The following is a 13940-nucleotide window of genomic DNA, read 5'->3' as shown; positions in this document are numbered from 1 at the left end:
TATGTTTGTTGTCTACATCTGTGTTTCTATCTCTGCCTTGCAAACTGGTTCATCTGTACTATTTTTCTAGATTCCACATATATGCATTAATATACGATATTTGTTTTTCTCTTTCTGATTTACTTCACTCTGTGTGACAGTCTCTAGATCCACCCAAGTCTCTACAAATGACCCAATTTCATTCCTTTTTATGGCTGAGTAATATTCCATTGTATATATGTACCACATCTTCTTTATCCATTCATCTGTCGATGGGCATTTAGGTTGCTTCCATGACCTGGCTATTGTAAATAGTGCTGCAATGAACACTAGGGTGCATGTGTCTGTTTGAATTATGGTTTTCTCTGGGCATATGCCCAGTAGTGGGATTGCTGGGTCATATGGTAGTTCTATTTTTACTTTTTTAATGAACCTCCATACTGTTCTCCATAGTGGCTGTATCAATTTACATTCCCACCAACAGTGCAAGAGGGTTCCCTTTTCTCCACACCCTCTCCAGCATTTGTTGTTTGTAGATTTTCTGATGATGCCCATAGTAATCCATTTTCTAAGTCTAAACAGAATGTGAAATAATAATGAGGTCACCTTGTAGGCTACTTCCTGGGCATACAATTGACATTCTCCAGATGGTAGTCAGTCTTTTTGTGAGTCTGTGCTTTCAAACATTAACAGTTAGTTCAGTTAGGCCTTTTGGAAGACCTGAAAGCACATTATGTAGGCTGAGATCTCTAATACCTAAACCAGACCAAGACCAATCTTAATGATCACAATAATAATAAAAGTGATGTCTTCTTAATAAAGGAACTTTGATTCATTAGGGTAATTAAGGGAGGCAGAGAAAATAATGCATATTATAATTGTGAAGTTGCATTCTTGTAAATGAAGCATGATCTATTTATGGCTAGAAAAAAATGTGGGTGTATATGTGAATATTCATGGGTGTGAAAGAAGATGGGAGGGGCGTGGTAGGAGATGAGTCTAAACATCATGGAGAGACTTGTAAAACAATGATTTTTCAATGGAAATCCATTTGAATGTTTTAAGTAGGGAGATATGATGATGAGTTCTAAGATTATTTTGGCTATGGTGTGAAGAATGGCTTGGGGATGGGGACCAAGGAGATACAGGAAATTCAGAGGAGGCTTACTCAATGGACTCCAGAGGGGAGGATACAGGAAATTCAGAGAAGGCTTATTCAATGGACTCCAGAGGGGAGAATGTGAAAGTTTAATCTAGGCTTTTGTGAGACAAAAGTGGAAAAAATGGGATATATCTGGAGATAAAAATATTTAAACTTGGATGAATACCAAGGCTGAGAAGAATAACTTGTAAAGGATAACTTTCAAGACTGACAAGCTATTGCCATGTCTCTTCAAGATTTTCAATTAATTTATTGCTTCTAGTTTAAAAAATATGACCTACTTTATGACAAGGTCTGTTCTAGATGCTAGGATTACAGTAGTGGCCAAACAGTAGGGGAAAAAACAAAAACAAAAACAAAAAACCTGCCATCCGGGAATTTATTTATAGCAAGGTGAGGTAGACAATAGATAATAAACATAATAAATGAATAAAATATATGGTAGTGAAAAAAGATAAGTATTATGGAAATGAAAAAGAGCAAGGCATTGAAGATCCCAGGATGGGAATGGGGCAGTAGATTGCAATCATCAAAAAGTTATGTATTCAGAAGATGACATTTGAACAAAGACTTGAAGGAGTTCAGGAATTGAGTCATGTAGGATATCTGGCTGAAGAACATTTTAGGCCAAGAGAACATTTCAGGAATGGCCTTACATTAGGAGGTACTGATGGGTTTCAGAAATAGCAAAGCTTCTCTGGAGAAGAGTGAGTAAGGGGGAAAGTAGTAGAAGATAAAGTCAGAGAAGTAACAGGAGACCAGATCTTTTAAACCCTTGTAAGATATTATGAGAATTTCAGTCTTTTCAGTGGGAAACCACTGGATATTTTTGATTTGAGATGTGATATAATCTGATTTATGTTTTATATGGAGCAGTCTGGCTACTGTTTTGTGAGTAATAATGATAGCAAGGAGACCAATTAGGAGGGTATTGCACTAATTCAGAAGAAAGACAATGGTGGTTCAAAACTAGGTCCTTGCAGTCAAGCTGACGTAAGGTATTCAGCTCCTGGGCATACCTTGAAAGTAGACTCAATAGTATTGCCTGATTTTGTAGTTATGAGAAAAGCAGAGGGGCCAAAAATGACTCTAAGATTTTTACTCTGAGCACCTGGAAAATGGAGTTGCCATTGAATGAGATTGGGGAAGCAGATTTTGTGGATCATATGAATAGTTTATTTTTAGGCATGCTCCACTGGGGATTTTATTTTTTAAACATCCAAGAGGAAAACCAAAGCAAGCAGTTGGACAGAGCCTGATATCAATTAGGCAATTGTTAGCATGTGGTTATATGTTAAACCATGAAACAATATGAACTCTACAAAGAAGTGAGGAAAGATAGAAAGAAGAGGATCAAGGTCTGAGCCTGGGGCATTCCAATGTTAAGAGGGAAGGAGAAAAGGATCTAGCAAAAGAGACTGAGAGGTGAGGAAAAAAAGAGAGAACAATAAAAGAAAAACTATACTGATGATTCATCTTAGAACTATTTTGTATTACAGGGTTATTATTACATCAAGTGAAGTAACAAACAAAAAATCGACTTAAAGTTTAACTGGAAAGACTGATACTGCTACTATGAAGAGAAAGCTTTCTCAACTCTGACACTACTGACATTTTGGTAAGGATAACTCCTTGTGAGAAACTAATTTATGTATTGTGGGGTGTTAAGCATTTCCCCTGGCCTCTACTTACTTGATACCAGCAGCACCCCCCAGTTGTGACAATCAAAAATATCTTCAGACATTACCAAATGTCCCCTGGGGTGAAAGATCATCCCCAGTGGAGAACCACTGATTGTAGAACCACTAAGTGCTCTCTGATGTCTGCTTACTCCATGACTCTAAGCATTTGTCAAGGACTTTTAATGAATTTCTGTCTCCAAATTTATTGAACACTTCTTTATCTTCCTTTACTTGATCTTTCAGCAGTACTCTAGAAATATAACTCCAAATTCTTTTTCAAAACACTTTTTTTCTCTTAGTTTTTGTGACTCTACATTCTAGTTTTCTCCTAATGCACTGGGCACTCTTTGTCATCGTTTTAATCTAGCCTCAGAGCTTCGTTCCAGTCCCCTCTTTACTTCCCCTGGTAATCTAACCTGGCTTCATGGTTTTAGATGTCTCCTCTATTTTTCTATTCTTTAATGTAAATCTCCAGTCCAGAGATTTAAGATAAAGCCTTGAATACATCACTGACTAACTGACATCTCGCTTGGATCTCTTACAGGTATCTGACTTAACATGACTAAAACTGAACCCACAGTTTACCATTTTCAGTATCCATCAAATTATAGAATCTGGAAACTCAGGTGTCAGTCTGCAGTCCTACCTGTCCTCATTTTTCACATTCATTTTATTTGCAAACATTTTTCCTTAAAATTCTACTCACTACCCTCCATTTCACTGAGACTACAATAGTGCAACATACCACCATTTCTAATTGGGAGCATAGTCCTCCTATGTGGTCTCCTTCTGTTCCAGTCTTTTCTCCCACCAGATCCATTCTCCACATAAAAAGTGAAATAGTTGTCTTAGATATAAATAAGATGGCATTACTTCCTTCTCATCTCTTAGGTCTTAGCTCAAAATCTCCTTTCTTCAAATGTGCCTTTATTGATCATCTTACTCAAAACCTACAACGTTTAAGTTTTTCTCTCTAAGTCCAGTTTTTATTCCCCTCAATACACTTTTCAAAACCGGACATTTTTTTGTATTTATTTATTTATTAGTTTACTTTACTTTGTCTTTGTTCCACAGAATATAAGCTTCATGAGGACAAGATTCTATTATCTTTATTGTATCCTAAGAACCCAACACCAAACCAAACAAACAGAACTCTTTAAATACAGCTATGGGTATGATTGAATAAAACTTGACTCGTACACCTTAAAATGCTATACAATTTGATCAATAACTTAATCAGTATTATTAATTATATAATCATATGTTTTATATGGTCTTATAAGATTTATGTTCAGTAAATTTTGAATATTGATCACAGCTGTTTCAGAACCATTAACTCTAATCAGTATGTATTACTGAGTGACTGTCTTATGCAGTCAACAACAGTCAAGCCACAAAATGGTAATAGTGTAATATCTGATAGTTTTAGATCTCTTCCAAAGTAATTGTAATAAATGATTTTAGCTGTTGACTGGTTTGAATAAACTCAGATGGTTTTAAAAGTATTCTTCCTAAGGAAGTATAGACAGTTTCAATTTAGAGTTTAATGGTTGTCATAAATTTATAATAATGAAGAAAAAAATTTTTGAAAATAAACTATCAATTTTTACCACTACCCAAACATCCTAAAACAAGACTTTGAAGTTTTTGCTAAAATGTGTACACAAACACACACACACACACACACATGGGTTCATAGACATACCTATAAATTTATGTTATGTGTGTGTGTGTGTGTGTGTATACATGTGTATGAGATGTACACACAGACCCATATGTTGGGTATGAGGTTTATAGCTAGGACTCCAATTCAAAATTGAAACCTATTAAAGAAAACAGTTGAATATTTTGTTAAAGCTTTTCAGGAAAAATGGTCTAATCAAATTTTTTGAGAAAAAGTTATGATTATTAATGAATAAAATTATAAGTAAATTTATACTGAACATTCTCTTTTGCATAATGGAGAATATGCCAAAAATGGTATCTCATATTCACTTCTTAAAACCAGGTAGATCAGAGGAACGATTTGTTTTGCTCAGGAATATTCAGCTATTTAACTGTAAAAATCTAATCTGTATATTTAAAGTCATTTTCATTTTTCTAAGCATTGACCTACTTTATAGTGCTTGCCATCATGCATCTAGCATTTCACACTAGAAATGATAAATGGCCAGAAAGTATGTACAATTGTTGTATAACACTATCATATTCTGTTGTAACTACTAAAATTCAAATTCTCATTATGCTTTACATATCAATTGAATTATGCCAGTCTTTTAAGTTTTAAATTAATTTTCTTAAAGGAAAAATCTATCCATTTTGTATAGCTCAGGGGGTTAGAAAATCATAAGTAATTCTACCTATAAATAACTTAGTCTGCATTTGAAATTTAAATTTGCAATCCTAATTACTATTCCAACCATTTTCACAGATTACAGAAGAGAATTCCCTTCCTTATTTCTAAAAAAATATCATGTTAAAAACTATCTTCCTTTAGAATGGACTTCAGTTAATATTTAGCTGTCTGAGCAATATTCTGATTTCTGATATAACATATTTTCTGCTCTTTGCTGAAATGAAAATATTCCAGTGTTTTCAGTATCTGTGAATATGCTTCCAAGATATCCTGCTATCACATGGATAACTCCTTCCATTTGCTTCACTGATAATAGGGTTATAACTAAAGTATCCATAGTTCGATTTGTATATTTTTCTTTCTTTTACCTATTGATTCAGAGATAGAAATCAATGCACCATATTCAGTGTAGGGAAAAATCTTAAGTTTTGTTTTCTGAGGAGTGGGGAATTCTCAGGTCAGTATCATTTAATAATTGTGCCAAAACTCAGAAGATGAAATAGAGTGCATGTTCATTAAACTAATGGATGACTATCTGGTGACTGTTAAAGGAGCAAATATAATACATTGCAGGGAAATTCATGAGGGTAGAAAATCAATTCTTTATATACAAGATGGATTTCAAAGAAATAAATACAAATTGTCCAGGTAATAACTGAATAGACATAAACTATGTCACAATTTTTGGGGAAATCATATATATTTACTATCTGGAAGGGACTTTAGAAATTTTCTACTTCAATAAAGTAGTTAGCGTTCAGATGAGTATGTTGAGGCTCAGAGATGTAGCAAGTATCTCAAGTTAAAGTCTAAATTGTGTCACATTATAGCTGCATGGCCATAGATAAGTCATTTAATCATTCTAGAATGCACATTGCTCATTAACTTAAGGTGGTGAGAATGGATTTATTCCATATTTATAATATTGAGATATCAGGATTACAAAAAGGTTTAGGAAGCAAAGTTAAATAATTGCCCTTATCAGTGTAGCCTTAGGTATTTTTATACATATATATAATGCACTGGTTGGAATTTCTATGGAATGCTTAATGGTTTAGAACATGGTGCTAAAATTCATGGCTCAGAGTTCCAACCTTATAATCATGACATTTAGTTAGCTATGATGGGCTTCTAGAAAATGTACCCTACTGTTACCCACTTTTCTTCCTATTGAATACCGTTAGTCATCGGTAGGTCTAAGAAGAGAGTGAAAAACAAATAGAAAGTCTAGATTACACAATACATCTTATTACTACCATTAAAAGACTAATGATGTTTCAAATCCTATTAGAAAAAGGCTAATCAATAATTTTGCATTGATGACGAAAGACTCTATATCACATTAATAAAATTAAAAATTAAAATATGTAAAATATATATTGATCCATTTATATATTTGAGTACATAAGAATAAATATTTAGCTATTAAACAAGTTTGGCTCGTGGCCTACAATAAACAGTTTGCTAGAGGCTACTGATTGTATTTATCCATCTCCCCAAGGACAAAGCTAAAAAATTATCAAATCATTTTCACTGAAAATTATATGAAAAATAAAGATATATTTTAGCAACTATCAAATTCAGGCAAGAGTAATTTGCAATTAATTTTTAATGTGAGAATATGCATTATAGGGAAGAAAATTTTGCCAGTCATCATATCAACATCATCACCATCATTATCATATCATTCTGTTAATCTATACAGTACTTATGTGCCAAGAACTATTAATGCTAATATAAATACAGTGTGTGTGTGTGCACACGTGTATTCCTCACTAAAACCTCATGAAATGGAGAGTACAGAGAAGCTAAGAAGCTAGTAAGCAACAGGAACAAGATTAAAACCCAGTCAGTGTAATTTCACAATATATACTCTTTATCACTTCGTTAATACATGAAACTGTACCATAGGAACAATGTTTTTGCAAAGCAAACTTCTGTTTAAAGATAAAGAAAGCTAAAGTTAGTCAAGACTGAGTCAGTCTTTTGGTCTGATTGGAAGGAGATGATACGTGAGTGAAGGAGGGCAGAGTGATCCACTGAAGTTCTTGGCTCTGTCCTAGAACTACCCTTAATAGAACTAAAGCTTTGTATAACACTGGGTTTGGGGAAGGAGGAGTTAAAGAAACAACTCTGATATATATGGATTTTTACTCACAGTTAATTTAATCTAAACTGAATTTAAAAGCTAATAATATAGCTTCTTTTAAAACCAGCTTATTGACACCTACTACTGATAAAAAATAGTGTTCCAGATTTCCATCAAATGATATTCACGGAGTTCAAATATTTACGGTCGATACCTCTGAAAAAGGTAGTGAAGACTTCCAGATAGGTGTCTCTGATTTGTTTCAAATACAAAGCTTTAATTATTTAGTAGGATTAAAGTAAGTTAATCCTACTGTGATAGTATTTGACTCTTTGGTTGTATGGGAATGGGCCAGCCCCCCCCAAAATAAGTCTTTATCTGTTATTTCTCTGTCAATTTGCTTCAAAATATAAAATACATAATAAATTGACATGCCCTAAAACAAAAAGGATAACCTACAACCACAAGTCTAAACAAATGTTCTAGTTTATTTTTCTCAAAAGGAATAACCATGATAATCAATGTGTCCGTCATACACCAGTAAACAATATTGCTCTATTTTGGATGTTCCCTGAAATATAGTTATTAGGAGTCAGAAGAAATGATTACACTATCGAATTGATCTCTTACCCTAGAAGAGAACTATATTTCTCATACTGTTAAAAATGAAACAATTTACCCTGTATATTTTTGAGTTTATTTTCTAATGTAAAAACAAAGTGATGGTTCCCAATACGATCTCATGATGAAAAAAACCCTCATGTTCATAACATATTATTAAATACTATAAAATACAGAAAGTTCTAGAAATTTTAGGTATTATTAATTACCATTCTTATGTAACTACAGAAAATGTATTAAAAGAAACACATAATATCATGCAATTAAAATGAATTGTACCCAGCTATGAGAATAAAGGAGTAGGGAAATGTTCTATTTCTATACAGGGAGAATACTGGGAGGAATCACTGAATATATTAATTACCTCTTATAATCAGATACTGTGATTGACAGATTAAAAAAACAGGGAAGTGGGGGGAGGTGTGAGCCTTCAAATATTCAATTTTATTTACTTACAATCAAGCCACTGTTTGCTTGCCTTTTTTCTCTGCCATGTATCCTTTTGTAGAAAATTCCGCCTGGATTAAACTGAGTACTCCAAATAATCATATCTCTCTGATAATATACATCCATCCCTGTTATCCTTGAATTATGTTCAAAATGAGAAATTTGTTGATGATCGCCACTGTAGTTGAATGGATATATAAAACCCAGGATATCAGTGTCATTAGCAATGTAGAGAACTTGATCTTCAGAGCCTGGAGATTATTATAATAAAATACAAAAATAAAATAAAATTCAACTAATGTAAAAGCAACGAATGTACTTTTAAATTAACTTGAATTGTTATTCTTAACACAGTTTCTTGCTCAATAAAAATAAACCGGCTTTATACCATCTTTTAGTCTTCATGACATTTCTAAAACACACTTAACTAAACATTTCTAAGAGTTATTAATGGAGGTTTTCTTAGGTCAAAGCTTACCTTATGGCTAGAAATTAGGTATTTGTAGTAGATATCCTTTTTATGAAAAGGGATTTCTATTTGGTAAGTCACAATACCTTATGTTTTAATGCTTTGGATCTGAATATTCAAATACCATGTTATATACTCACTAAACCTCAGACATTCCTGAGCATTTAGTTTATGCACCTGAGTGATCATTACCTTAGGCTAAGAAATAAAAATTACAAGATGAAGAGTCTTCTTCTTCCAATATTCATATATGTCAAATGTTCTTTTATTTTTATTTTATAAAAATATCAGTGTTTACTATATTAACATGCCATAATCTCAATATTTTCTAGAATCTTGCTAACTGGAACCATGTAGCCTGAAATTTTGACACCTACAATACAATACTGATGTAATCTGCATACTGAGACAAGTAAAACCCTAAAGAGAATCCTGAAAATAGTAACTAAAATATTAATGAAACCGTAAAGAAAGACTGAATTGCATATATAATATCTGCAAATTAAAAAAATAATAATACACGAGTTGTAGTTCAGCTCTATAGGCTCAATAGCTCTCACTTAGTAAATGGTTACTATGTGATAGGAGATGTATTAAGTCTTTGACAATTTATCTCCTCTTACAACAACCATGGAAAGTAAGGATTAGGCCTCCCATTTTACAGATGAGGAACTGAGGCTCAGAGAGTTTAACTTCCCCGAGGCCACACAATCAGGTGCAATGCTGGGATTCAAATACAAGTCTGTCTAATTCCATAGCCCATTCTTGCTTGATTCACTATATCATGTTGCTTTCCTCTTGTAATAACTGTCTTATTAACATTGTTAATCATGCCCTGTAGCTAACAATATTTAAATTACAATATTATTTAGTAAAAACATAAAAGCATTAAAAGCCATATCTAAGAAGCCCCAAATATATATCTGTAATTTAATTTTTTAAAAATGATATTCATAAGTAGAGGAGGTCTGAATTTGAAGACATAATTTTATTTTAAAACCTTTAAATTCTTACTCAAAATTCCATTCTCCTTATAATGCTAACATTTAATTTAACTCGTTATTTTTATCCTAGTGGTATAATGTTTCCTCAAGTACACTGAGAGCAGGCCATAAAGAAAGATACTTCTATCACATTGACTTTAAAATTTTACCTCCTGATAAATTGTTTCAAACACAAAAGTGATTTTAATAGTAGCCAGGTATTTGACAGCCATGTTTATAAACCTTCCCAGATTATATTAAGAATGATAATAAATAAATTGGACAATTTAACCAGTATTAAAAAGAGATTTATTTTATATTTTCAGGCATTAAGCCATTGCAAAAATGCAATATGAAACACTTTTTTCCCATAAAATGTTTACAGCAAATTATAATAACATTTAAAGTAATGGTTATATATCCTTACCTTTTGCTATGCAGGTGTTATTTCTTTCTTGAAAATTCTGGTCGCACACACATTTATAGGATCCTTCCATGTTTACACATTGGTGGGAACACGTGCCAAACACCAAACATTCATTAAGGTCTAGAAAAGAAGAGCTCAAAATAGCACCATCATAACCCCAATTAGTACTGTCATTCTTTCCACTTTTCAAAAAAGACATGTATTTTGTGTCCTTCAACTTATTATTCCTATTTCTTTCATTTTCTTTTCAAACTGTTAAGTCTGTGACTTGCTATGTAATATTTTCCAGCCATAACAATTTTTTCACAAGTTTCACTATAATGGCTCATCAATTGTTTGTGCATTGCTTGTTAATCCACTTAACACGTTGAAATATCCATTTCAAACTTCCCTAGTATTTTCATTCACTCAAATAAAGGTTGAGTTTTCTGATTACCTGCCGCCATACCTTTGCACATATCATATGATATTCCTGTGTCCTGTAATGCCCTTGCTTTTTACATAGAAAATTTCTACTCATCTCTCAAGATTCACCTGAAGTGAAGACTTCCTTGGTCTTCACCAATATACAGTAATGGTTATCTATCTCCTAGATTCTCCACTTTTTGCTCTCTTGGAATTTCTATCTTATGCCACACATATGAAATATAGTTCATATGGTATTTCATGTATGTGGTCACATATTCATATCCCCTACTTGACTGTCAGTTCCTTGGGATCATAAATTAGTATTTATTCATTTTTTTATTGTCAACATTTTGCACAATTCCTGGCAAAGAATGAAGATGTGGATACACCTCTAACACACTTCTGGCTTCATGTATACAAAGTGGCTATGTAACAAGAAGGGCCAAGTGAACAAACAACAACAAAATCTTGAATGCCTACATAAAAATAAATATATATAAATCATAAGTAATAAATAAATCTTAGGCAATATTCTATGGCTTAGCACATGCCTCAAATTTTAAAGTTTTAAGCAGGGCCAGGATTGAGGTCAGGTGATTCTGGTGAATTATCTACCTCCTCTACTTCTGCTTTCAATCAGCATAAATTCCTCTGCCCCCTTTATCACTTATAGTTGCCCTAATTACATAATAAATCTGTGAGATTAATCCTCCTCTTGAATTAGAGGAATTTAAGGATAAGCACAGTAATGGTAATTTTCTCTTGTTAGCACTCAAAAGTGTTCCAAAGCCTCAGTGGTAGAGATGAGGACTTTCCCAGTAACATTTGTAAGTGACAGTGCCAAGGCTTAAACTCAGGCTTCTTGATTCTATTGTTTCTACTATGATACTTTGCCCAGAGTGAACTTACGTACTCTCACGAGTGCAATTCTGCGTTTAATTGAAGTGTAGGCTAAAGAGACAAAACTGAATTTACTTGTTGACAAATGCTATAGCAGGGATAAGTAAAATACATGGTATCAGCTCTCAGCTATCAACAAAGTATTTCTCGAAAGAAGAAATAATCTAGTCGAGAAATAATTCGCTTTTTTATTAAAATAGAGAAACTTAAGTTGTCAGTTTTCAGTGTTCCACGTTAATGAAGAAATAAAATGGCATGAATGATCTAAACAAGTATATAACTCAAAATGTTCATATATATGATGTGATTACAATTATTTCCCCTTTGGATGAGTATAATTAATTTCAATAATTCCATTTTGATTGACACAAAGTAAAAATCGCTTTTATTTACCCAAGAATAACACAAGGAGACAATCAAGAAGAGAGCTTGTAGGTGAAAGCATTTTACGAGTTGAATTTGCCCTGGATAAGCCAGACTTGGATAATTTAGGTTTGGCTCTAACCACAATAATATCAATATTAATGGAGAAACTGGCAGAAAGTGCATATAGGCCTTTATTTCATGGCTCTGTAGTTAAAGACCTGGTGTAAATTATATTTACATATAACTTACTATGAGATTCTGTCTCCCTTACATGCTCAGTTTTTAAATGATCACAAGGAAGCTGACAGAGATTTATTTAAATCCTGTCTTTGAATTTTAGGAGACACTCTTGATAATATAAAGCACTGTTTAAGACGTGGTGTTAGGACAAAAGCCCACAATTCTCTAAAAGTGAATTACCTATCGCAGTATTGCAAATGCCACAACTCAAGAGAAGTGTGGGATCATAAACATGTTCTTTCGCGAAGGCCTCTAATTCTTCAACAGTTTCTGAACCAGCAATTTCGTTATTTGCATTTCAAAACACAATTTTAACAATACAATAGAAATTCCTGCAGGTCTGAATCTACTATACGAAAGGCTTTGTAAGCCTCAGCAACAGTTAGCTTAGCAGTGCAAACAGTCTCTTGACCCCAGGGACTTTTACTCTCATAAGTAAAACGGTATCCCGTAGATATGCACCATTCTGATGAAAATCAGTCCCCTGTCATCTCACAATTTAGCAGCTTTGGGAGTCTTTTCTAACCTAAAGATTTAAGAGCAAGCTGTTGAGGAAATGTACTATACCTTCACACTGTCTGTTTTTCATGTTTCTCTGAAATCCAGGCTTACAGCGACAGAAAACAGATGTTTTTATTTGATTACAATATGCATCATCTCCACATGGATTCACATTATCTTCACAGGTATATTCAGCGGAAGCTAGGATTTAAAAATATGATCAAAACTGATATAATTCTAATTCCTGAGTGGGAGTTTACTATTTTTCTTAATTAAAAATTACATTTATTATTCCATAGATAACTCTTTTTGAATTTATAAGGTTATGGTCTTCTCCCCATATAAGCCCTCATTTCTTATAAAGGTATAGAAGCAGATAAAAACCAAAATCAATTACATTAGGGATAGTTTAGACCAAGCTGCCAACAGCTGATATTTACAGCTGTGATTGAGCTATACTAGTTTCCAAAAGGAATTCGAGAATCAATGGCTCTAATGACAGTCTATCTTTACCATGATACAATGTACAAGAGTCACATTCTTCTCTAAGAACCAAAACATTCCCTAGAAGCTACCTAGAGATGTAGGCATCTCTTGCTAACTTAAACTTAGTATTCAGGAACTCAGTCAAGGGTACTACCATGTTACTCAAGCAAGAGGTTAAATTATCAGTTCCTAAACACATACAGGGAGTAGCATCTGAGTTTGTAATATGCTCCAATGGACATGGACTGCAATACAAGTTAGGACAGACTATGTGTTATTTGTAGTTTCCAGCATGGTAATTGCAACTTCATTGCTTTATCTCCAATTCAGGAAAATATTTTAGAGTGCAAATAAAAGAGAGGCACATTATTATAGGGGTAACATTGAATTAGCTCTATTTTACTTAAATCTAATTACATGAGAAATATGAAAACCTTAATGATCAGAAATATAATGTTAATTCCCACTGATTCTTGACTATTTTGTAATTAATTAAAATACACCAGTGGAATTATATACACCACGATTGAGATATACATGGCCATATCCTGGTGGATACTGCTTCAACATCCAGTGAGGAACAACTTATGTATAAATGAGAACAAAATAAAAGACTCAAGAATTGGAACTATTTTGTGAGTTTTACAAGCAATATGAATTTAAGGTCATAAGTTTAATTAGTTTTCCCAATATGGAAAAATCAGATATCAAACATTAAACACAAAATTATTCACAATCAAGGTCTCATAACTTAAGTATCATAGCACTCTAACTGAATAAAATAATGATGTCGTCTTTGAGAATGACTCAGCAATGGATTAAGA

At 33.1% G+C, this 13940-nt stretch overlaps 1 protein-coding gene across 1 annotated transcript in view; it reads right to left on the bottom strand.

Moving 5' to 3' along the window:
• Window positions 1–13940, bottom strand: part of LRP1B (LDL receptor related protein 1B) — a 1457034-nt gene that overhangs the window by 121701 nt on the left and 1321393 nt on the right. Inside the window, exons 75-77 of the mRNA XM_069540814.1 lie at window positions 12697–12831; window positions 10216–10335; window positions 8346–8587 (exon numbers count right to left, since the gene is read on the bottom strand). Coding sequence (XP_069396915.1) covers window positions 8346–8587; window positions 10216–10335; window positions 12697–12831 — 497 coding nt within the window. The remainder of the gene's footprint in view (window positions 1–8345; window positions 8588–10215; window positions 10336–12696; window positions 12832–13940) is intronic.

The sequence above is a fragment of the Delphinus delphis genome, chromosome 7 (genome assembly GCF_949987515.2).
Source record: "Delphinus delphis chromosome 7, mDelDel1.2, whole genome shotgun sequence".
NCBI lineage: Eukaryota > Metazoa > Chordata > Mammalia > Artiodactyla > Delphinidae > Delphinus > Delphinus delphis.
The sequence above is the reverse complement of the archived record's forward strand: the minus strand, read 5'-3'. Positions and strand labels throughout refer to the sequence as shown.